Below are 27,642 nucleotides of genomic sequence, written 5' to 3' on the forward strand. Positions count from 1 at the left end.
CCCCGAAAAATCCTTCTTGACACAATCCCGCTTTTCTCCCAGAACATGTTACAGGGTATTAGCTGGGTTGAATTGTTTTTCTACCCCGCATCCACCTTTGTTGGAGCAGGCTGAAATTTTGAAAAATCTTTTCCGATATAGTCCCGCTTTTCTCCCAGAGGGAGCGTCTTAGCAGGAAGGGGGATTTTTTTTTCGCCCTGCTTTTATGGGGATAGGGCGGTCAGAAAAGTGTCTGTGAAGACGGGGTATTAATAATGATGCTTGTGGTTTATCATAAAGAATACAAATTGTTCTTGAAGGTAATAGAACACTAATTATCATATAGATATGTTATTTTCTACATCGTTACATCAAGATTAATTGTTAACAGTTGTGTAAGAAAAATAATCTGCTAACATTTTTATGTACAAGGTATTTTATTTTGAATAAATTGAATTGCAAAGCATTTAGGATTAAAACCGGAATAAAAGTTTATCCAAGATCTTCAAATGTCTTCTTATTAACCAGTATACTAAAATTTAATTTCATGCAAAGGTTTCTGAATCATCGATGTTGATAATCTGCAGTACTGTTGGGTGATACTCACTGATCTGGAGAATGATATTCAGAATAGTGTATTTACATTACAAAAGGCAATGGAGGTCAACAATCCTGACCCTTTTCCAAAGGTACGGGACTACAGTAGATGATGATGATTTACCATTCCATTGACTGCGCTACAAGTCATCATCTAAAACTAATTAAGATCATGAACTATTCAAATAGGACCTGTCGCTGTCATCACTTGGAAGATGAGGTTGCATGCAAAAGACGACACCGATTTGGGGAAATCCTCCGAGCTATGAACTGTTGGTCGAAACCCAACTACGATCTAGTGTGAACAGGCCCATCTTTCACAACACATATCATCATCAATGAACACGATGCATTCACACGAGATCTGAAACGTGACTGCCTCTCCATGATGTCATTGGCAGACCACCTTGGCATGATTATTCAGCTCGACTTGTTTGATGAGATGGCATGTTACCACAACTCAATCCTCACCGTGATCAGATGCATATGATAACCGGAGCATGTGTTTTCTCTGACATGTGAACACGCCAACAAACATGCACTCAAAATGGTCAAAAGTCACTATCACATCTAAGGTGCATTCATACACTGCATCATAATGCAATAATCTTGTTTGCTTCTCTGATTCCACTGAGGTATGCTCCGGTTACTGTCTGAGGAAAACTTCGGTTTGTTGCCTGTGTGAAGGAGAAAAGCAACACAATGAGTTGGTATCATGTATAAGATTAACATTAAACCCCCGGCTGAGTCGCCCAAGCAAGCATATGTTTAAATGTTCTGGGCTTACTTGTCACTTCGACATCCAACTATCAACTGGTTATGCAATTTTCTTGAAAAAAAGCGTTGAGCAAATAACAGAGTGGATGTGGTGTGGTACAAGTCCAATTTATTATTATTGATCTTATTTACTGGAGCTATATACTGGTATATAAAAATATGATCTGTCTTCAGCATTTTGTCACTAACCTCAGAATATCTTTTTTTTTCACATAATATTACATTCAAATGAATCATAAAAAATTGGGTGGGGGGAAGTCACATCAGTTGAACATTTTCACCTGCCACTGTTATAAGCTATTAAAATACTTGCATCTGATTGGCTGAGAACAAATTTATCACTGACAAGATGCTTCATGAAACACCTGCCATATAAACTTGCAACTGATTGCAAGTCAATTTAAGTTCCCAAAATCAATCGCAATTAATTGATACCATTAAAAATTTGTAATTAATTGATGTTATGCACCAACAAGAATAAATTGCTCTGCTTTACTTAAAATAGATCCATTACTTGTTAATTTGTATCAGAAACTTGCAATTGATTGCAAATCTTTTCTTGCAACACTCCCTACCAGTACTAACCTCTCCTGCAAAGAATATTTTGTCATCGACGCAGTCGGCAAGGATATCGTATGTTTCTCCGCTTGCACCCGATGCTACAAAACTGTATGACATACCAGCGAACTCGTCTTTATGCCATTGGGTTACAAAGTACTTGGTGGGGTTGGGTACCGTCTGCAAGAACACCAAAGTTTTAATCATAAAATACAGACTTGTTATGATAGCAAATGCACAATTTCTATAGCCAATTCACTTTCAGCCAATCTAATTCATGGATCCCTTCACACAAATCTTTGAAATCAATCACAAGATGGCAATAGCCAACCAAGTTCTTTGTTGCATCAACTTTCTATTCTAGAGACTGACCAGTAAGCAAGCAGAAGTTTACTCTCATATTTGCAATGGATTGCAAATACTTGTGTTAAAGAGCCATCGTTTGGCAATAGAAAATTGTTCCAGATTACTAGATACAACTGACCTCGATCTATTATTCATGTTTGTTCAAGATATTTTCTAGCTATGATGTATATTCAGGCATTCATTGTTTTCTTTAAAAATTCACTGTGCTTGTTTTTGTTTACAAAGCACATTGCGCAAATTTCCTATCGAAAAAAATATGACACTGATGGATTCCATAGTTATGATTGATTGGATCAATCGTAACTCTTTGTAAGACGGGGCCCGGGATTGATCTGAAGCATGGCCTTGATTATACAAATCTGTTACAGATAATAAACACAATAGAAAACAATAACTACATCAATACTCAATGAGAAAGGAAAAAAATAGTATATTCAAAGCATAAAGAAATATGAAACTAATAATACATTTGGGGTGGGGCAATATTAATGCAAAAAAAATAATGAGATTATCAGCAGTATATTTCAGATAATTATTATGAGAGTCATACCTGTTTAGGGAAGAGTTTCTTGAGACATGATAAACATTTCTCCATGACTTCTTCTTCTGTCATCGTCTTCAGCTTCTCTACTGCATCACCACTGATTATTGACATCAGGACATTACTCTCTGTGTTCTGATGGCACAAACATACATAAAATAAAAACATCATGGACTTCTTGTTCTTTGATTTTTGCATTTATTTATATCTCTACTCTTTTCCTTTCTCTTCTCTATTTTTTTTTCGTAATAATAATAATAATAATGGTGGCTACTTATATAGCGCACAGGTCCACCTGCAATGACTGCAGAAGGGTAAGATGAAAATAAATCACTGTGACCTTGACCTTTGAACATTTTAACCTCAAAATCAAGAGGCTTCCATGGATCCATGCTAGTATCATAACACACCAAATTATATGAGCCTATATTAAGTTAAACTGAAGTTATCACGTTTACAAGGACTGCAGAGGGATAATATGAAAATATGTCAGTGTGACCTTGACCTTTTGACCTCAAAATCAATAGCCTTCCTGAGATCCACGCTTGTATCATACACATCAAATTATATGAGCCTAGGTTAAGTTAAACTAAAGTTATCGCGTTTACAAGGACTGCAAAAGGGCAAAATGAAAACATGTCACTCTGACCTTGACCTTTTAACCTCAAAATCTTTAGGTTTCCTGGGATCCATGCTAATATCATACACACCAGATCATATGAGCCTAGGTTAAAGGGGAATCCAGCCTTGGCCATAAAATGTTGTGTTGGGAAGGAGAAAAATAAATTAAATAGAATGGTGAAAGTTTGAAAGAAATTGGACAAGCAATAAGAAAGTTATAGCTGCTTTAAAATTGAGATCACTAGTACTATGTAGATTTCAAATTGGCAACTGGGTAAGTAAATTATGACAAGGGGCAAGGACAACTTTCCCATAGGCCATGTACTTTATTATCAGGGATTTGTGGTTTTCTCCTAAGTACCTATTCCCCTGGGGCAGTAATCTAAATATAACCCATGTAGTATATTGTTTTATGTCCTCATGAAAGAAAAATATAATTTGAAATAAAACTTTTGGGAAAAATGACATTTTAGCCATAATATGTATTGGAGTACATGGAAGAGTAGTCCTTGCCTTACATCACTATGACATCCCATATGCGGCCAATTTGAAATCTCCATGGGTATAGTGATTACCAATATTTACAACTTTTAAAAATTCATATCTTTCTTTTTGTTTGTCCAATATTGTTCAAACTTTCACCTGTCAACTTGTCTGATTTTTCTTTTCCTTATAAAAACAAGTTTTTATTTAGGTTGGATTCCCCTTCAAATTAAATTGAAGTTATCAAGTTTACAAGGAAAAGTTAACAGACGGACAGACATACAGACAGACACCGAGCGTGATACCATAAAATGTCCCATCTAGGACGGGCGTATAAAAATGACAGATTTGCAACCAAATACAATATGTACTTACCTCATTTGACATGTCATAAAACACTGAGAAGAACCCCCTGTCTGCTGGATCTGTTGGAATGTAACCAAAGTAGTCCGTCTCTTGTGTTTTCTTCTCCCAAAACCGGGATGGAAACTGCAGCCCAATCTGTCAAAAGATGGAAAACAATAACTTAACCCATGTGTGTATCATACTAAAATCAAATTACATTAAAGGGGTTAATATACAAACTGTAAATTGATGCCTATTGCAGAGCTGCAAACCTTTGAATAAGTAAAGTAAGTTAACAAATCTCTAAAACTCATATTTTCCATCCAATTTCGCAATGTTTAAACTTACCGGTAAAAAACATTTTTTCATCATTATTCAACTGTTCCCATGCTGAGAGATTGTACATTTATTTTGTTCCACAAAGTCCAATGTAATCTACATCTGCTATGCCTATACTAGATTCTAGGCCCTTTCACACTTTCAGCTTTTTGCAAAAAAAAATCGTTATTCCTGTCAGATTTATGTTACAAACACTAATTTTTCACAAGATCTGATATCTAAAAGTCACTATATTAATTGGAATTTCAACAGGGCAACCTCAATTACGTGACATCGTTTGTGGCAATTCTTGGGGTGGCTTGAAAAAAAGACAGTCGTCCACTCCCTGGATGAGTGAGCTAAAGATGGAATGCTTGATAAACCTCTAATGGAATTTCAGAAGCAGGATCTAGAATCTGGTACATGTATACACAGAGAAGTAGATCACATTATAGCTTGGGGCGACCCTAGAAAAGATGGTGGCACGTAGGCACGCCATTTGGTAAATTTCAGCTATGATGAAGGCAAAATCACATGTCACCCTCTACTTCCTAGGCTGATTCCAAAAGGTATGATAAACTGATTGAAAAGGATCCTGTTTCACAAAGATTTGTTATAACAAATATGCAATTTCTTTAACAAATTCATCATCAGCCAATCAGATTGAAGTATTTCAGTAGCTTTTAATCGTTATCACACATATGTTATTACAAGTCTGATGAAATGGACCCCAGGGTTCTGTTTCATAAATACTTATTATAATAACAAATGCATAATATCTGTAACAAATTTACAATCAGCCAATCAGATGAAAGGATTCAAGTAGTCTTTAAGTGTTATTGCTTATTTGTTATTATAACAAGTTTTATGAAACGGGGCCCAGGAGTTTCCACGGACACAGGATTCAAGACTATCCCTTACCTTTTCAATGATCCCAGCTCCTAAACTATTTATTGCTTCTGTTTTGTCTTCAGGTAGAGGCGGTGTGAAGTTGATTGCATTCGACTGCAGCAACACTAGAGGTATGGTCACTAACACCTGAATCATACACAAAAAAAAGGAATAAAATGATATTCTAAAATAAGGAGATCTATTTAGATACGGGCCCTGTCTCACAAGTGATTATGAATGATCCTTTCAATCACAACAGTAAAAAGCCATCTAAACATTCATAACAAGCCCTTTGTAAGCCAGGCCCCTAAGGAAGGTATTCAATTCAGAGCAATAATTTTACATGTATTTCTATTTTATTTTATTAGAACATATTTATTCAGGTACACAAGATCAGCATAAAACTGTTTTTCATAAATGACCAGATGATAACACAAAGAACAACAAAAATCATCATATCATACATGAAAATGAAGTCAAAATCTGAGTCAAAGATATTAATTTTTGGTAACATAAATAAACAAATATTTTACTTAAATGATAATATGAATAAACTGACAAAAAGTTATCACAAGGCGATAGTTACTAATTATAAAACTACTAATTGTATAATTCATTCACTGATAAAAAGACACTGAAATGATAGCAATTAATTATTTAAGGCATTATAGGAAATATATAGAAAATCAAATGAAACTGACAATAAGTTATTAATGTATGTCTAAAACTATAAAACTATCCACTAAGTAAATTACCTTACATTTTACTTGGATAAGCAGCATGCTTATACTTCTGCTTAAATAATTTTTTAAAGTATTCTTTCTTAATCAAGCCAACTTTAAGCAAAACACTTATTAATACCCATTGTGATGTCACATAGAAGCCTAATCTTGTGCGATATATGTATCCACCTGTAAGCAGAATGTTTTATTACGCACAAGAATGATATGTCTGTAAACTTCATGTGAGCTAGACAGGCAGGGGGCTGTTTTATATTTCAGCAAAAACACTTAACCCCAAAAGAAGAGGAAACTGAATAATAAAATGTTTACTTAAAGGTATTGTTTAACTTTGTGAGCAGCCGATTTAAAAAATTCTCAAACCAAGATGAAACATGTGTAAAAGTGCAAGTGTTAGAACTAATAAACCCTGAAAACAACCATTATTGAGAATGAAAAGCTAAAACTACAAAGCAAACCCCGATTTTGTAAATAAGAGTCTTATAGACACCTAAATAGTACACATAAGTGTATGGGATGAAATTAAGATGGTGTTTCCGGTCACTTTATATTTCAATTTTTGAAGCACTAAATAATCATTTTCGAACACAATTTTTTCTGGGCTTCATTTTTGGAACATATCACAGACACAGGTGACAAGTGTGACCTTCTAGCTCAGATTTTTAAAAAGTCAAACAAATGTTAACCAATCACTTTAAGCAGAACACTGAATATAATACTTAATATTCTGGAATACCGTAAGTATCAAATTGAATACTGGCCCTGGACTCCATGTCAAAGTGACTGTGATTGAGATATAACCAAGTTATACTATGGAAAGCCAGCAATGGCAGAAGAGACAAGAATCTGTGAAAACTTGTCGATATTCTGACTTACTTTCTGAGCTGTGAATGTCTGACCATCCTTGGTTGTCACAACGATATCATCCGATGAATGATCCACAGCGGTGACCTGATGCTGTAGTCTTACATCAAGATCCTTGGCAAGTTCGGTAAAGACAACTTGATAGCCTTCTTTCAGGAGACAATGGTCTCCAGCGAATTGGGCAAAGGCTTCGTTCTGATCCCAATGCAGGGAGGAAACCTGGAAAGAAGATGAAGACAGTGTAGTAGTGAGTAGCATGGGTATGGATGAATTAAAATTCATCTGTTTAATAGAGGACATGAAAATATACTTGTGTTTTATCACTTTGTCATGGACATAAATCCCGTGACCTGGGTTCGATTTTAACTGGGTATGCTATTGCACTTTTGGTACAGCATTTACTCTCAATACCGGTGGGCCGTAACACAAAGCTTAGCAACGATCGTAGAACAATTTTCTAAGATTGATTGCATTGACTACAATGTACAAGCAATCATGCAAATCAAGCGCACGATCAATCACTAACCTTTGTGTTACGAAACACAGGTTGCTCAGGGGGCCTTAACTGATTGCTTGCTTTCATGCTCTCTTAGCAATCAAATGAAAAAAATATCACCACCAACATTGTTAGAGCAATGTTTAATGACTATGATCGAGGAAATCCAACCCCAGCTGATCATTAAAACGAAGCATACAAACAAGTGCAAGTTGTGTGGTTTGTATGAACAAATTGCCTATAAAATGTTCATAGAAATAATTGTTTTTGTCATCACTGTCTTTATCATTGTCATCCTCCTCATTATCAACCTCCTCATCCTGATCATCATCATTTTTATTTCCATCATCATCGTTTTCATTCTCATCATAATCACCTTTATTGTCATATTCAACATCTTCATCATCACCATCACCTACATCATCATTGTCATCATCATCGTCATTGTTATCATTATCCCAAGATTCTACTTTAAATTGAAATATAGCTTGGGATATTCATTCAAAATGAAGTCTTTTGTACATATAAAGTGTTTGCTATGGAAGAAAATATGATAGAAAATATACAAGAAAAGAAGCATTTTCTACTTTCCTCTAGAAAATGACATTCCTAATTATAATAGATTGTGCAGTGATCTGACCCTAAAAACTCTCACATCACATTATATATGCACCAATTTAATTAATGTACCTTAACGAAAAGAGTCTATGTCCGGACCCTATTCAACGTCTCATCCAATGTTTTTTCATCTTAAAGGAGAATGAAACATTTGAAACAATATAGCTTGTGTGAAAACAGAAAAATCAAAGAAACAGATCAACGTAAGTTCGAGAAAAATTGAATAAATAATAAGAAAGTTATGAGCATTTGAAGTTTAAGATATTTATTGTAATGTAGATCCTCCAGTTGGCAATGTGAAAAAGATGTGTGATGTAACAACTTTCCCATTACTTTTGTATATAATTCCCTTGAACTGCCTTTTATTATCACTTCTCTCAGTAGATCATGTATTCTTACTATAGGTGGAAATGTAATATAGATTTTCAAAGAATACATTTTGGATAAAGAGTCTGTATCACCATAAGAGCAAAAAGATACATATTGGAGGGGTATTTAAAGTCCATCAAAGGGAAAGTTGTTCACCTGTGACATCAAACACCTTTGTCACATTGCCAAAGGGAGGATCTCCATAGCATTAGTGATCAAAATATTCTCATTATTTGTCTGATTTTTCTCAAACTTTATTTGATCTTATTCTTTGAATTTTTCTCTTTCCACACAAGCCCACTTGTTCCAAAGGTTTCATTTCCCTTTAAAGAAGGAAATTACGAACCTTTGCTAGATTACTGCCACACGCATACTCTAGATTACTGATGTGGAACTGTAAGAGTTTGTCTTCTTCCTCTGTGAATGTTAAATTGGTTTCATCCATGAACGTTTGGTGCATCTCCATGATTTTCTCTGAGGATAATAATAATAACAATGATAACAATAATAATACTAATACTACTACTACTATTAATAATAACAATAATGATAATAATAATAATAAAAATAATAATAATGATAATAATAATAATGATAATAATAACATCTGCCACAAACGATCACCACGATCAAAAATAGCACCATATATTGCAACTGTGCCATATTGACGGATAGAACCATCAACTGCAACAAGCCGGACATCACCGTCAGAGACAACAACGTAGTAACATCATTGTCAGAGACAACAACGTAGTAAATATCATTGAGGTCTCTGTTCCCCATGATATCAACATTGCTGTAAAGGAAAGAGACAAACGACTCAAGTACAAAGATCTAAGGATTGAGATCGAGAGGATGTGGAACGTGAAGGCAGAGGTCACCCCAGTCATCATTGGTCACTCAGGAATGGTGAAGAAGGGAATGGAAGCCTGCATAACCAAGATCTCTCCTCACCTTCGGATGTATGACATTCAGAAGGCAGCTATCTTGCGTACAACCAGATTGATAAGAAAGACTCTTGGACATTAGTAGTGTAAAGTTCCCAGTTGCACTTGAAATTACTTGGTGCTTTTTGTTAGAGCAAAGTTATTCAAGAAAAAATACGGACTTGATGCTGTTTAGAGGAATAATGATAACAATAACAACAATAATAGTAATTAGAATAATATCAATAATAATAATTAGAATAATAATAATGTTAATAATAATAATAATAATGATAATAATAATCATTACCATATTTACTTACACAGCACTTAACACTGGATACTTTATAAGAAGTCTCTAAGCGCTCTACAGTTATGCAGCAAAAATAAGCAGAACTAGCTTAAGCAGTGCAGCTATTACATGCTCATGAGTGTCAAGGTATGAACTTCTTCCAGGTACCCATTTACCTCACCTGGGTCGAGTGCAGCACAATGTGGATAAATTTCTTGGAAAACACGCCATGGTTTGGAATTGCACCCACGTCTCTCGTACTGAAAGACGCTAGTCATGACCACACGACCACGATACCCCCATGGGATCACATATCAAAGAACCAACCAATAGCATGACATTACTCGACACATCAACCTTTGAAACTCAAATCTGTTGGTCTGTAGTATGCTGCAACATTCTCTTTCAATCCATGACCTGCTTGACACAATCCTCGATAATGCAAGCAAGCAAATTACTCCAAGTGTTTAGCAACGCACATCCATAAAAAACACCTATAAAATTGCGCTGACAGCAGTGAAATTGTGTAAGCGTACGCCAACTACAATAGATTACGTGTAGCTACCACTGGGGAGGCAGCTGCGTGTATTAAACATTTTATCGCCTACATCCAGCCAAATCCCTTATAAATTTTATGTGACTATTTTATCTGACAGTTACCACAGTAATAGTGTTTCTTAGCCAATCAAAATCAAGGAAAGATGTCAGATCTGACAATATGGTGCGCGAAAAATGATGATCAAACCTCACATATGTACTTACTTCCTAGCGGCGAGTCTGAGCTTGAGAACTTGTCTTTTCTCCATTCAGCGATGGCATCTAACATAGCATTGAAATGAAACTCGACCCGTTTGTCTACGTGTGAATCGGTCACTACCCCTCCTTCTCCCAGCAGGTCACACCTCTCATGCATCTTACGAAGCTTGAAACCGCCCTGTAAATGATAAATACATATACAAAATAATCAATTGACAATATCAATAATAAATTATCAATAATATGATACTTGCCTACTGTAAGTGTAAAAAAAATGAAGAGTCAAGGAAAAAATTACTGAGAAATTTCCAGATATATATGTAGGAAAATTCTTAAATGTCCTGTTTATAATTAATGTATTATTAATATCTATTTGGCAAAGAAAAAACAATATAAGATGATATAAGCATAAACAATATAAGAAAATAAATAATACATACATTTTCACAAAAATAGGAGCACATGTTAATTGGCAATTTTCCTTTCCCCCCAAAATACATGTAGGAATATTCTATTTCAATAGGATCAGTTGGCATGTATGTCATAATATTAGATAATCATAAATAAACAATAATCAGTAATGAATAATCAATATAATATTAATATATAAAAAATAGTATCAATTATTGAATTAAAAAATTATAGTATGTAACTTATGAAAAAAATACGACTTGTATTCTGAACTGTTTAATTTATTTCAGAATAACACTTGACAAGAATAATAGTCTTTTCTGTTTATTCATTTATAAATTTCTGACATTTATACAAGAATTTATTTTTGAAATTCTGAAATTTGTACACCATCCTATCACCATTACAGATGGCAGTTCGTTGGTGTGAGCACAAATGAGATCGTCGAATGGACCAAAACAACTGTCCGTTTTCAAATGTTAAAGATTTTACTAAGTCTAAATATGGCCCTGGAAATCAGGGAGAAAAGGGCAATGTATTTCTAATAAAATAAAAAAAAAAAAGGTTGCCTGAATGAGATGAGCCTACTAACTAACCTGTTCACACATGAGTGCAATGGGATTATTGATGCATCCATTGACAATCTGAGCTCCTTTACCCACACAGGAGCCTAATGAGTGGTCGTCCCACACCCTTCCTCCGATCCTGTCCCGAGCCTCCAGCATTGTGACATCACAACCCAGGTTGGTCAGGTGACGGGCTGCGGACAATCCCGCGACTCCAGCTCCAATGACTATTACTTTGCCCTGTCAAATAACATGTTTATGAGGTGTATTTGAAAAAAAGAGATTCATGAACACATATGCCTGTATTCTGAAGTCGGGTTTAACTTAGACCATGGTCTATCTCTGTGCTAAAATTATGGGAAGCCAAAAGTGTCAAATTTTTTATTAAGTTGTATGTGTCTTATGTTTACTTCGCTCTTTCCTGATTCATCGATGGTGAAGATATTCATCTATTTATACTTCCTACACAATTATGAATGATTTGAGAGCCAAATGAGGTGAAATATCATATCTCTACTGTTAGTGATCTATGTAACAATTAGCTATCCATACTTAAACCACAACTTTAAACCTGAGTTTAAGTTAAACCCAACTTCAGAATATGGGCCATTAAATTTAATTACAAATTTCTAATGGCAAATGGAACATGAAATAAAAATTTATTTATGAAAAAAAAACCACACACACATAAGCAAATCACTTACAACTTTTTTTGTTGATAATGCACATTGTAATATGATCTTGAAATTTTAAGCCAATTATCACTGTGATTCATAATCTATTACTTCCAAGGTAAACTGATCTAGCTATCTTTCAAAAGCAAAGTTGAAGAAAGACAGGATGTACATTCAGCTTGCCAGGGAAGTGCTAGTTCATCTCGTCACCTGAAATCAAGAGGTGATTATACGCTCATATTTCCCACTAATCTGAAACTACTATAATACAAAATAATATTCATACTTCTCATCAAGAAAAAAATTTGATATGAAAATTATGGTTTCCTTTTTATTTTAACATCATTGCATGTGATGGGGAAAAAGATGGACCCAATCATCATGTGGCAATATACTTTTATTCTGCACATATTAAAAATCATTAATAACTCAAAAACTTTTATCACCATGGGTGAGGGTTGATGGGGAAAGTACAATTAATCAGAGATTGATTTTTGACCAATCCAAGAGCAAGATTCTGTATAGTATAGATTCTGTATAGTCGTGTAGTGGTTCTGACTCTTGCCTTGTAAACAGAAGGTCCTGTGTTCAAATCCCACAGCGATCTAGCATCCTTTGGCAAGGCATTAATCCACACTTTGCCACTCTCGACCCAGGTACTAAATGGGTACCCAGTAGGATGCAGAAGATGTACGTTTGAATTTGCCAGCGCCACAATGAGGCTGCGATGAATGCTCCCCAGAAGGTGGAAATTGTGCACTTTTTGTGCAGGATTGAAATGAATGAAATGACCGGGGTAATAATATGCTGTAAAGCCCTTTGAGCTATTCCGGGAAAGTGCTATATAAAAATTGGCTATTATCATTATCATTATTATAGTATATAATACATAAATCTTAATACATGACAGATAAAAATTCTGAGAAAAAAAACCACGGTAACGCAACAAAATCCTTAGAAACCGATTGTATGGTTGATTTTCATGACTGATTGTACGTTATGGTCAATGCAATCTATCATGAACATTTGTTCTATGATTGATTGGTTTGTGCTTCGGTCCCAGGACTTACCACCTCTACATCTCGACAGACTTGGAGCTCTTTGGGAGGGTCCCTGAGAAGTCCTGTGTTGATAAGTCCCTTGCGGGTCAGGAAGGCCACGATCGGTTCCAGGATCTCCGCACACTTTATCCTCACCAGGCCTCGTACAACCAGTCTTTGAGTGCAGGTATGAGCTGTCAAGAATTCCTGCAAAGAAGTGAATCAACACTCTAACGTTGGAAACAAAGTCCAAATATATCTAAAAAATATTTGTTTATATTGGCCAGAAGTTCCATGGTACGAGTCTAGTTTTCATACATTTAATCAGCATTAGTAAGCTGATGCTAGATGGGTGGCCTTCTACACAGGCGGTAGTAGCTAAGGCAGGTTTAACTGACATACTTACTTTACAGTTCTGCGCCCACAGAGCCAGGACCAGATTCCTGAGAGCAAGGTACATCTGCTGTTCCCTTTCAAACTCCGGAAACTCCTCCACCTCTTCATGCTCCATGACATCGGGGCATATACACAGGGCTTTACCCTGTTCATCGGGTTGGTAGAACGGCTGGAAGTAGGGACTCACTCCTGCAGCTGATAAAACAAAACCACCATAACAATTGAAAAACTGTACCGGGTTAAGTACCTTCTTGATGATAATGACGACCCACATTATTTATATTGTGACATATTTTTTTAAAAACAGGTGCAGGCTCGTCCAAATAAAGGGATGGTCTAGGCTGAAAACATTTATATCCAAATAAAGAGAGTAAAATTCACAGAGCAAAATGCTGAAAATTTCATCAAAATCGGATAAAAAATAACTAAGTTATTGAATTTGAAAGTTTACCAATATTTTTTTTAAATCAATTATATGCACATCATCATGAATATTCATTAGGTGGGCTGATAATGTCATATCTCCACTTTCCTTTTTCTTATGTTATTACATGAAATCATAAATGTTTCATTTTTTCATATATGTGTAAATGATGTGTCTCCATTATCATGAAATAAGTTGCAGCAGTAAATAACTAATGCACGTAATCAGTTGTCAATCCAATTATTTTAGTTCTTGGTAGAAACATTTTGAAAAAATGTAGTTTGATATAATAAAATATAAAACAAACAAGTGGGAATATGACATCATCAGCCAACCTAATGAATATTCATAAAGACATGCCTAAATCCAGGGTTGAAGCTAGTCATTGGATTAGTCTGTAATTCATAGTGAATCAATTGTCATCAGAAAAAATGCCAGTGAGTCTCTTATTCACAACAGCTTAACTAAAGCTTTTACAGAACATCCAATAGTAGGGACAGTGATCAGTGATTTTCCATTTAGCTGGAAATAAATATGAAAAATCCGCATGGGTTCTTTACATTTTTATTGGGGGGGGGGGATTTCAATGAATTAACCTTGCAAAATGGAATTCATGGTTTTGGTGTGGATATTTTCTGTGGCGAAACACAACTGCGACTTTAGATAAAGTTTGAAATTGATGCTTCCAAATGGAAAAGACAATTTGAAAAAAAAAGGAAAATCACTTTCCTTACAATAGTGATTTCAAGGTCTATTTTTCATGACACTTTATAATTCACAGAGAATTTTTTCATCCCATATCATAACCATGCACAGAATGAGTATTTCTCTACCACTACCCTTTTTTTTTTCAATTAATAATAGCACATGTTGAACATGACAAAGGAAAAAATACAAAAGAGTGTGATTATACAAATGGCACTTGTTAACAGATACATAAAATTTTTAAACTTAAAGGAGAATGAAACCATTGGAACAAGATAGCTTGTGTGAAAACAGAAAAATCAAAGAAACAGATCAACAAAAGTTTGAGAAAAATCGGACAAATAATGAGCATTTGAATATTGCGATCACTATTGCTATGGAGATAGCAAATTGGCAATGCGACAAAGATGTGTGATGTCACTGATGAACAACTCTCCCCATTACTTTAGTATATATTTCACTTGAATTGCCTCTTTCATCACATCTATCCATAGATCATGTGTTCTTTCTACATGAGGACATGTAATACATATTTTTGTAAGAATACATAATGGATAAAGAGTTTGTATCATCGTAAGAAAAAGCAAAGAGACATTTTGAGGGTATTTTATAGTCCACCAAAGGGAAAGTTGTTCATCAGTGACATCACACATCCTTGTCGCATTGCCAATGGGAGGATCTCCATAGCATTAGTGATTGCAATATTCAAATGCTCATAACTTTCTCATTATTTGTCCGATTTTTCTCAAACTTTCTTTATTCTTTATATTCTTTGATTTTTCTGTTTCTACACAAGGCTATTTATTCCAAAGGTTTCATTCCCCTTTAAGTCAAAACTTACCAAAAGATTCATCCCCTTCGGATAAACCTGAAAAAAAATGGAGAAAGACAGATAGGAATAACAAATAAAAGCCACATGTAAAAAGACAATACAAAGATGATTTTCTTCATTAATTTTATCATATAAGCATTGTAATTTCATAACATTGGATATGACTCAAATACCTATTGAAATTAAATCAAATGCAAAATATTTATTTTTCTGTCAAAAGTACTTTTAGATTGAAAAGGGAGATGGGTTTCATGGCAGTCCCAATAGCCTGTTGAAAAGACCATGTGATTACTGATTTGGAACGAACATATCATCAACATTTTAATGAACCATCCAGAATGGATATTGTTGGATAGAAACAAAATTCAGATAAATGTGTTTGAAGGATATTTCTATCAAATCTGCAAAAGAATGTGATTGAATTCAACTTTTTGATACCATAATAGTACAATATCTTAAAAATTGATTGAGATGTTTAAAGGCTGAAATTTTGTGAGATAAAAGACATTCAATAATCTATTGGAAATCTTAAAACAACAAAGATGATTGACCCTTTTCAGTCCTTCACGTTTATAATTTTGTGGAGCTCAATAAATCGCTCTCCTTATTTTTTTGAGGAGCTCAATTGAGCTCCTCAGAATCGCTCTCCATGAGGAGCTCAAATCAATTCATTACAATACATGTATGATAAATTGTAGATTTTTCTTAACATTGTATATATGCAATAGCTGTGTTAGCTATTAATTAATCTGTGGTGAAACTAGGCCTGGGTCACGTCAATAAGTTTACAAGATGTCGTACGCGCTCCTGAAAAAAAATAAAATAAAAAAAAATAAAAAAACTTTCTAAAATTTCACATTTTACATCTTTAAATCCATGAAATGGCCTTCATTTGCTGTTCATAAGTTATAAATGACTTTACCGAAGGACTGGGCCAAATCTTACAAAGAGTTACAATTGATTTGATCAATCGCAACTATGGAAAGCCAGCAATGTCAATATCTAAAATCCATGTTTGTTCAAAATATTTTCTAGAAAAGATGTATATTCATACATTCCCTGTTTCTTGACAATGCAGTATGCTTGTCTTTGTTTTCAAAGGACATTAAGCAAATTTCCTAGGGAAAAGAATATGACGTTGATGAATTTCCATATACTTGAGATTGATCGGACCAATCGCAATTTTTTATAAGACTGGGCCCTGGTGACCCTATCAAGTGCAAAATGATATATCTATATCAGTGCTGTTATTGGTAACCTCTTTATCGCTAGTCCTGTCGATGATCGCGTTTTTTTGCCACTCGGCGATTATCGTTAACCTATCTCTCTTTGTCGATAATACCCGCTATTATGTAGTACAGTAAAGTTCCTCCGCATTCGCACATGTACATGGGGAACTCCCCAGTAATAACAGTCTAATTGCTCCAGCAGTTAGCGATGTTGTTGCTATGAGGCTGTCTCGCACACCACAGAAGTTTCATTCGTTGACGAACTTGACAGCAATGATAGGTGGTGATTCATTGGGCTGGATACAGCCAATCAATGACAGCGCTGGATGTTTGCGAGCGCGTCACCGAAGGCTGGCCTTTGCTTCCCGGGTGGATTTGGGAATCATGAATATTATTACCAAAGCAAGAGATTTAGTAAACAACATCGTGACTTAACAGCCTCACAGGTAAATTTAGTTCTTTTTAGTTCGTATGGGTGTTAGTCCTTTCGCCATATTCGTAACTTCAGAAAAGTAAACAAGTTGGACTGACACAGTCAGTGCACAATCTGTCGGAGTTGCCCAAGCCTAGCCTAAAGCTACGGCACCGACGTGGACGGGATGCTGCCTTGTCTAAACTGCCAAAGTGCATTCGAACCTGCCTATTAATGAAATGTTCTTTTGTCGATAGTTGTCGATATTGGTAAGATACTTTTACCGATATATCGACAGAGAATTTTTTTACCAATAACAGCACTAATCTGTATGCAGCTGACATAATAATAACTAAGAACATGTGCCACTTGTTTGTGAAGTCTGCGTTACTTCACAAACAACTTCATGAAACCGTGCCCTGGTCTTTAAATGCATAGCGAAGCTTACCTCCATTTCTCGATGCAACGGGGCAGGATGCACTGAGACCGACTCCATCAGGAAAGTAAGATGTGAGGAAAGGAGCAGCAGGAGAGTTCTTGAGGAGGGGCGGTATCACAAGAAGAGACAACCATTCCAAATCAAAAGTCTGCTCCACTCTGTGGTCTTGAAGAACACTGCAGTGATCTGATGGTGTGCCCTGTTAAAGAGGATGACAATATAGCAATACTAGTCATGTGATTGTCATGTGATTTCATAGACTCCCACATTTGCATATCACTGTGTTTTGTATATAACAGGGGGATGTTTCGCCTAAGAATGACTTGGAATCGCACTTAAATTTCAATCGAGTTCAGTATAAAACACACCTCCAAATCAGTCAGATCATGCACAAAAGACTCGCACTACCACATTGCCATCTATCAGATTTGGTGTTGAAGGGATGGTCCAGGCTATATATCTCAATAAATAAAGTAAAATTCATAGAGTAAAATGCTGAAAATTTCATCAAAAACGGATAAAAAATAACAAAGATATTAAATTTTAAAGTTTATCAATATTTTGTGAAAACAGTTATATGCACATCGTCATGAATATTCATTAGGTGGGCTGATGATGTCACATCCCCACTTTCCTTTTTCTTATATTATTACATGAAACCATAAAAGTTTCATTTTTTCATAAATGTGTAAATGATGTGTCTCCATTGCGATAAAGTAAGTTGCAGCAATAAATAACTAATGCACTTAGAGATAAATGAAAGTAGTTGCAGTAAACACTGTATTCACAAGAAAGTCTGTAAAACCAGGCTTAATTGTCATTATATCATTGAGGATCTAAATCTGGTACAGTTATATAAACTAAACTTTGTGAAATCTTGAAATCTACGTTGAAAAATGTTCACACTGAAGATCACTAACACAGATAAGCGCATGTGGGACAGTGTATTATTATTGCTTTGAATGTCAGCCTGACGCTTGACCCGAATCCCATGCTCATTTGCTAATTTCTAAGCAATTACACAACTTCTTCCAGAATTCTTTGGCACATATTTTTTTAATTTATACAAACAGACACTTTGGTGGTCATTTCATTGGATTCTGTACGAACTTATTTTGAAATCATTACCACAACTGGCATTTATCTTTAATCAGTTGTCATTCCAATTGTTTTAGCTCTTGGTAGAAAAAAATTGAATAAAACCTAATTTCATATTAGGTTTTAATCAAATTTTCAGCATTTTGCTTTGTGAATCTTACTCAATCTATTGAGATATAAATATCTCCAGCCCGGACGATCCCTTTAAGGCAATCTATTGTTGGTTTGGGGGTTCATTCATTCATTTCATTTATTTCACCTTCATGTGTAAAAACAATAAAACATATATTTACAAATCAAAATGTACAATTAAATTAGGAATTGATACATAAGGTGTGGACCCCTTAAGAAGCAAATAGCTTATCACCAGGGGCCCATAACAAGCATAAGATATGGAAAATAATGACATAAAACAGGAAAGAAATGGTATGTACAACTTAAACAATAAATGTTACATCTACAGTGTGAGACAGGACATTTAAACAAACAACAAAAAGTTAAACAAAACATTAAAAATTAATTTATTTTGAAATTTCAAGGGTGCACCTATAATAAAGTAAATTGTTTATATTTATGAAAAAGTAAATCCTTTAGTTTTCTTGTAAAAGTAGTGGCTGTTGAGCATTCTTTAAAATCTTGTGATAAGTTATTCCATATTTTTGGACCATTAAATCGTAAGGATTGTTGAGATGTGGATTTACGTGCTAGAAATGAACGATAATCTTTATTTTTGCGGGTTAGATATGTATGGTGAGAGTCATTTGTTTTAAAGATGTTATTGAAAACGTCAGGAAGTGTATTCATTTTATAGTTGAACATAAATCTAGCAACACTCATATCTATCAAATCATTTATCTTTAAGATTTTTGAATTTAAAAACAGTTCATTAGTATGATAATTGAATGGAGCATTATAAATAATTCTTAACACTTTTTTCTGAGCAATAACTAACTTCTTTAAATGTGACTGAAATGTATTACCCCATATGACATTACAATACGTAAGATGTGGCAAAACAAGACTATTATATAAAGTTATCATAGTATATTTTGGTAAAATAAATTTAAGTTTATGTAATATTCCAGCTGTTCTACTTATACGTGAACATATATCCTGAATGTGTGGTTTCCAAGAAAGAAACTCATTTATTTTTATATATGCTGGTCACATATTGTACTATTATTATCAAACTACTATTCTCACCTTCTTCGCTCCTGCCTCAAATCCACAGACAAAGTTCTGTATAACCTCCAGGGCTATGGTTTCTGTAGAGTGGAACTCCCTCCACTTGCCACAGCCAGTCTGTGTACATTGAAGCCAGAACGGAAGCACTTTATCCGACATGTAGGATTTGAGACTAGGCTCCGTCTTCCCGTTGCTGCCCCAAACACGCCTCCAGTTTGAGATACGCTGGTAGCCTTGGCGATGACTAAATAAACATGGATGAAATATAATACGACAGTTTAGAGCGATGTGGTCTGGGTCGGAACGTACGGAATACCGGTATCCGTCCGACGTGTGCGGGTTCGGTTTGATTTTTTTTTTGCACATAGAAAAGCATGCACGGTACTCCATCCAATTTGTCAGAACCCAACATTTTTAGCTCTTGAAATCTTAAATGGGGAGGCATTACAGGCGTAATCCTTTTTCATGATATTCTTCCAACATATGAAACTTATATTAAAATACCGGTACCGGTAATAGTGATTTTGCCATCTCTACTGCAACTGCTATTAAATATCTCATATTTAATTCTCAATTTAAACATTAAAATAGGAATTTTGAGCTGCATCTCCAAGGGTATACACAGTTGTTTTTGTTGTTTCTGTATTTTTTTTTTTTGGGGGGGTTTTAACAGGTCAATGTTTACAAATGGGTCTATTAACAAACTAACCTCCTGTAGAAATAATCAAAGCATTCATTGCAGTGATGTTCTCCCGCTGAGAGATGATACCATCGAGCTGTATATCCAGAACCAGCGCATCTACAAACAAAATATCAAAGGTTTACACTCAGTAATAAATTAGACAATTGAAAATAAGATACAGCTATGATTCTGTGTGCATGCATAAGTATACAGAGCCTAAAGGCCTAAACATGATTATGAAGAAAAAAATCAGAGAGAAACTGATTTAGTAAACAAAATGCTATAGGCAGACAGAGTTTGTTATAAAAAAAAAAAACATATTCCCTCACAATGAAACTAGGAAAGTACAATAAAGTACAAAACTGAGAATAACAGATTTGCCTTAAAAAAAAAGTATTATACAACTAACTTTGATGGATTTTCTCTAAATAAATGAGCCAGGCCTATTCATTGTCTTTCACCAAATGACAAATTATGCTCTAGATTTTATAACGACATGTAGTCCTAAAATGATTGGAAACAACTACATGTATGCAACCCCACTAAAAATTGCTGAAATTATCAGCATCATATCCCAGCCTGTAAAAATCTTTAGAAAATCAAATAAAAAATACTGTACTCACTTGTCTGAAGCTTTGGCAAAGCATTGTGGGATCTTAGCGGGACATCTGCTCTTCTCACAGCTCCGAAGAGGTCTTTTAGCATCCTTGTCAACTTTCTTTTCCTTCTGCCCCTCTGGGGATTTCTTCTGGTTAGGTTTGCCGGCACCAGACCTTGGGGCGCCTGGGGTTGCCTTGGTACTGCTTGGTTTCGGTGCGGTCACCTTGGGTGTGGCTACCTTGGGAGTGGCTACCTTGGGAGTGGCCACCTTGGGTGTGGTCAGTTTGGGAGTGTTTGATGAGGGGGGCAGGTCAACTTCTGGGGTGGATGATACTGGGGGCTTCTTTGGGGTTTTCTTTGGAGGTGCTGGAGGATCATCCTCAGCATACTTTGCTGGTTTCCTTTTGATTCTTGTAGACATCATGTATCATACGTCTCCTAACATAAGTAGATGAAAAATCAATATTGAAATGAGGGTTGACAATCCATGTTCATAATGTGCAATGTGGATTGGGTCCAATCTCATAAATTTTGAGCTGGCCTTTTAAAAAGGTAGAGTTTTTTTCTTTTTTCCCCCTTAAAATTTCATTTGGTTTAACAAATATGTACAATATTTCTCTTGAACGGAGAGGCAGTGTTATGAAAATTATGTCAGTTGAAAGCTGAATCTCTACATGTATGTGTGCATTAGCAAGTGAAATTGTAACACTGTAACGACAGAACAGATGGCTAGGGTTGGCAGGGGAGGGAGGGGGAAGCAGAACAAAGTTTATGGGAGAGACCTGTTTCATATTTCAAACATAACTAACTTTTGGATGCTATAGACATAGTTTTGTCTCATTTTAATCTTAATGTTAGTATGTCTGATGGGCAGAGTTTTCTCTTATGCATAGAATATTTATTATTGTATTTTCCTTTGATTATCATGATAGTAATTTCCATGATCGAATTTGAGGCATGAAAATCATGTTTTCTGTGATATTCCGCCAATTCCGTATCCTTTTCCAAGAATTCTCTAATATTTCTTTCCGTCTTGCGGAAAACTAGGGACTCGACTTTAATCCAACATCTTTGTCCTCCTATATGTTCATCTTCTTCAATGTGGTTTCTTTGGTTAATTTACTTTAAAAAACGAATGCTCCGAGTAGGTACATTCATGCAGCTTGAGAAAGAATAATATTGAGACGTTTTACATTTCCGCTGTGCCATTCACATTTTCCTCGACTATATCGCTGCCACCATATTATGTTGTTGTATTGCTCAGCACACAAATGACGGCACACGCACATGAATGGGACGCACTCCCTGGCTCCGTAGAGAGTAAGCATACGTTAGTAAATGATATTTACTCTTTAGGAGCCTCCTGGCTGAGCCCAAGGCATGTAAGGCTTAGACTCTTAGACCAAAAGCTTCGGACTCTGTTTTATTGGTTGTTCCGCTGAACCCCGTTGGTTTCACTCACCAAATACATTTTTAGTATCAAACAAATGATTTATAATTACATAATAAATTTTCATATTTGTAAAATAATAATTTCTATCTATAAATGGTTTTTCAAAACGGCATCGTTAGCCGGAAGTACGTCATAAGCGGTTCAAGGGTCGACGCTATTGTTGTATTTCCGTTGTTTACATGTGGATTAAGGGGTCTACGCGGCATCAGTAAGGTAAGTAACCTTCATTTTTTTTAACATATTTATTTAACCTTCCTACGCATTAGGCGTAGGAAGGTGTAGAAATTAATAAAATAAACGTATTTCGAGCGATCATGTTATAAAATTAAAAATCTTTGTTGTTCTTCGCTTAAGACACTATGGGAACAGTGTCAAGACGTCAATGATGAAGAAGTATATGACAGGCTTTTAAAAAGTCATCATAATTGCATTCTCAAGCCTAGGTGCTAGTAATGAAGCAAACACCTCTTTTCTCAATTTTTTTTTGGTAACATTTAGACTTAGGCCCACTCCTAGTACCAATGAGGTCCAAACATTAACATGTATGGACCTCATAGGCGACATTACCCAAAAATATGGGTTAGACAATGCTGTTCTGATTTCCAACCCAAGACTTTGGTAAATGTACGCCTTAATACAAATTGGAGTTACGTGATATGACTTTCATTTGGTGGGGATACATTAAAAGTATTAATTAAGTAGTTCAAATTAAAATATATTATCATTAAACTTACATTTCAGGCCCTTTTTGTTGATTTTCGGTGAGCGTTCCACACAGCTGCGACGAGTGATCAACTCCGAAGTGATACGCGAACTGGTCAGCTGATCGGTCAGGTGATCGGTAGATTATCTTTTTGTCAGACGTTCATAATTTATGTAAAGCGTATCAATCTTCAGTATCTTGATTCCAAAGTATCAGTATTGCAGATAAATGTCATTATTGATTGGAATCAGTGGCGGATCGGGGGGGTGGGGGTGGGGGTGAGCATTTCTGCCCGATCCCCCTATTGAGATTTGTAGTAAATATTTTGGAATTAAATACGTTGTTCATATTAGTTATGCGACCCCTCCCTTATGATGATCACAGCATTATTTGTAATGGGGATATTTCGTTCATAATTATTCTTGTCTCTTCTTTCTCCTTTTTAGCCTTTTTTTTGCTTGTTAAAACCTTTTTTCCTTTTTTTTTTTGGGGGGGGGGGCTCGCCAAATTTTACGTGGGTCAAAATTACCTTCATTTTTTTAGTGACAATCTTTTTTTCATTTGTCCAGTTCTACGCGAGACAAAATTACCTTCGATCATTATTATAGTTAAAAACTTTTTTTTATTTTTTATTTATTTATTTATTTTTTTTTGGGGGGGGAGGTTGCCAAATATCACGCGAACGTTTGTCAGCTTTTACTGTTTTATTCGACTTATAATCAAATATTAAATGGGGCTTACCACAGTTTTTTTTTAAGTCAATTCATAAGAATATTCCTCTTCGGGATTTGAGCTTTCTTTCATGAAATATCAATTTTTTTCATGATTACCAAAAATACTTAAAATTTTTTATCGGTGTATGCCTATAAAGCTTTAGCTCATGCGTTGCGCCTGCCATATTTTAATGCTGATCAACTTTATGCTTTTAATGAATTCCTAAAAACAATAAATTCTCAGATCATCAATTTTGTCGCAATCGAATAATTCGATTGCGTCTCTCTATCAGTTTTGAATATTCATAAAAAATATCAGCTCGTGCTTTTTGCTCATAATATTTTGATTAGTAAATTCTTCTCTTATATAATCGAGTCGGATAGATAGATAGATAACTAGAGAGAGAGAGTTGGGGGGGGGGTCCCTCAGCTACTTGTCCTCGCTTATTTGTTATTATTTGTTATTATGCTCATGTTGTGAGAGCTTTGTGTTTTCACATTTTTTTCTTTTTCAACCTTTTTATTGTCTCGAAGCTTCCCTCTATTTCTTTACACTATAATGTAGTCCTGTTTCAATCATTGGCGGCGGAAGCCCCAAATTTTAGGAGGGGACAACCTAAAAAATTTTGACAAGCAAAAAAAAGGCTCTCAACCCAAACATTTTAGGGGGGACGTAGGAAAATAAATTGACAAGCAAAAAAAAAAAAAGGTCAACAACAAATTTAGGGGGGAACGTCCCCGCTTCCGCCGCCTATGGTTTCAATTCTTTTTTTTGTTCTCATTTCAATGAAAACATCATTATTAAACTGACGTACATGTAGAAGACTTTATTACGAAATTTTGACATTGTTTTGTTTCATTTGTTTGGCTTTCTTTTTTTCTTCTCCTCATCTTCTTTTTCTTCTTACTTTTTCCCTTTCCTTATTTTCTCTTCAGTATTTCATTCAGGTATCCGCCAATTTATACAACACCAAGCATATAGAGGCGGATAATCAGTGAGGGAGCATGACGGTGTGCCGCTCTAAAAAAAAGGAGGAATATTGGAAGAAAAAAAAAAGAAGAAGGGATGGGGAAAAAAAAAAGAAAAAAAAAAGATGATGATGGCAATGACGATGATGAAAATTATCTTGGTGATGATGATGGTTGTGGTGACGGTTGTGGTGATGATGATGGTGATGCTAATGATAGTGGTGATGATGACGAGATGTAATTTTGTTATTTTGTCTTTGAAAAAATTAAGTAGTGCAAAGTTGAATTCATTTAAAGTTTATTATGAAAATAGCAGAAAAAAAATTGGTATGCGTTCGAGGAAAATCCATCCCCCACCAATCTTTTTCAAAGGTAAGATTTTTTTTTTGCCCGGGGGGGGCCACTTCCATTCACGAGTGGATACCATGCGCGACCATGGGGTCTCGAAAAGCACCCTAAACACGTAATTTCCATATTCTGAAAATGCACCCCTTAACAAGTATTGGCGTGTGAAACCCTACCCTTAACAAGTATTGGAAACAAAACGATACTCTTGGCAAATATTCCCTGAAATGAACCCCTAAACAAGTACAGGAATGTTTTGTTGTTACGGGTCCTTCGGTCGTCGGCTTTACCTTATTTTGTTTAGTACGACCCCACCTTCTACACCTCGCGCAAATCGGACTCTAAACACGAAGTGTTGGAGCAAAAAGGACATCCTTTATAAAACATTTTGATTTTGTTTTATCATCCCCGCAAATTAGACCCTAAACACGACGGTTTTCCTAGCGAATTAATAGATACCCTTTTTTCGTTATTTTTGTGTTTTTGACACCCTTATCACGTTACGTAGGTAACGTGCCCTATCGTGAAAAGGACATCCTTTTTACGTTTTTTTTTGGTCGCGCATGGTATCCACTCGTCAATGTAAGTGCCCCCCCGGCCCCCCGGGTTTTTTTGTGACGGCCGGCGTAGGCCTTTGCAAGCAGCTATTATTATGGTAAAAAAGTAAATGAAATGTCAAGAAATACATGATAATGATTTTTATGGTACATTTTAGTAGGCCTATATCAATTCATACTTGTTATCAAAAAGAAAAAAGTGGGTCGTTACGGACCATTAAAAATGGGAAATTTGGGCATTTTATATTTAGGATAGAGCAACTGCTCGTTATAGACGTCACAATAAATCAAGCATTCTAAATTCATCAACTCCATTTTTTGTCAAATAACACCTTCATCGATATTTTGAAATGATTTTTCTCATATTTTCATCATCTTTTTATCAGGGTGAAATTCCCCTTTAATTTACAAAACAGATTCGCAAACAATATCAAGAGTAGTGGGAGGCAAGGGTGGAAATCTAAGGTAGGGGACCAGGGGCTGGAAAACAGGCAAAAAAAAAAACAAAAACAAACTAACAAAAAAAAAAAAAAAAGGAAGGTTTATCACCCCCAAAAGAAGGTCGTCTCGTCCAAAATACATGTTTTACTTCGATTTAAATGATGTAGGCCTATTTCTTTCCATCATATATAAAAGAACAAAAATAGTAGGGGGACATTTGATGTGCCCCTACTATTTTGGGTTAGGGGGAAGTGTCCCCCTGGGATTTGCGCCCATGTGGGTGGGGGGTGCTGCACCTCCTTTCGGAATCATTATGGAACAGTGTGAATAGTCGCTGTGATTTCGATCTCATACCTATAAAAAAAATAGAACAAAAGAACGCCTTGACCACAGGCCAAAATGCCTAACAATTTTTCCGCGGCATTAACAACTCTCGTAAGGGGCGCTCCATTTATAAATAGAGTTGCATGTGTAGCTGTCTATGGCAACAGAATCCATCGCAGAATTGAAGCCAGAAGCGTGGGAATTTGGCAGAAAATTCAAGAAAAGAACCGGTGAGTACCGATTTAAGAGTAATTATATATTCATTAACATTTATTGAATCATAAGAATAAAGATTTTTTACGGAAAGAAAGCTTAGTTCTAAGCTAGGGCTGCCCAAATGCGCGTGAGTGGAGTCTCAGTTTCTTAACACGGGTAAGTATTGCGGTGTCGCCTAGACTAGAGTGACTTAGGCCTAGAGCTAGAGAGTATGAGCCTCATCAGACTCAGAGGATTTTATATTTTGAACGCTCTAATCATGCTAATGGCGGCTGCAAAGCGCGAGTCGTCTGTGTACGAGGAGATATGAAAATATGTTTAAAAAATCCTCAAAGCAGCCAGCTGTCTAACTTAGAAGTTAGACTAAGCCTAGGCTGAGCTCGAGCACCCTGCTAGTACATCTACTTCCATGCAAACATATAAATTAACGAGTGGGGCTGTACAAAATGTGATCGCCGAACAAAGACGAAGAATGATGTTTGTGTTCAAGACCAAATTTCGAATTGTTTGATAAACGCATGCAGTTAAACAGAATCTTAAATTCATGAAGCTACTCCGCATATAAAATGAATCATACAATACCTTATCATGAAAGCACAATACTGGTTGCAAATGCAATTCTACATTGACTCGACGTTGAGTATCAGCAGAGCAGAGGTCACGCTAACTGCAGCACAACGCGCGCGTCCGT

At 35.6% G+C, this 27,642-nt stretch overlaps 1 protein-coding gene across 1 annotated transcript; it reads right to left on the bottom strand.

Moving 5' to 3' along the window:
- On the bottom strand, positions 1 to 27,642 carry LOC121419612 (lysine-specific histone demethylase 1B-like). Its single transcript, XM_041614071.1, has 17 exons — positions 27,534 to 27,642; positions 21,254 to 21,668; positions 20,658 to 20,747; positions 19,967 to 20,192; positions 17,675 to 17,864; positions 15,595 to 15,621; positions 13,635 to 13,819; positions 13,259 to 13,435; positions 11,545 to 11,754; positions 10,544 to 10,715; positions 8,910 to 9,037; positions 7,093 to 7,299; positions 5,507 to 5,623; positions 4,298 to 4,423; positions 2,828 to 2,953; positions 1,939 to 2,091; positions 1 to 1,253 (listed from the first exon to the last, which is right to left on the bottom strand). Exons 2-17 carry the CDS (start codon positions 21,652 to 21,654, stop codon positions 1,170 to 1,172), a joined length of 2,619 nt encoding a protein of 872 aa, XP_041470005.1. The 5' UTR covers positions 21,655 to 21,668; positions 27,534 to 27,642; the 3' UTR covers positions 1 to 1,169.

Source organism: Lytechinus variegatus, chromosome 1, assembly GCF_018143015.1.
Source record: "Lytechinus variegatus isolate NC3 chromosome 1, Lvar_3.0, whole genome shotgun sequence".
NCBI lineage: Eukaryota > Metazoa > Echinodermata > Echinoidea > Temnopleuroida > Toxopneustidae > Lytechinus > Lytechinus variegatus.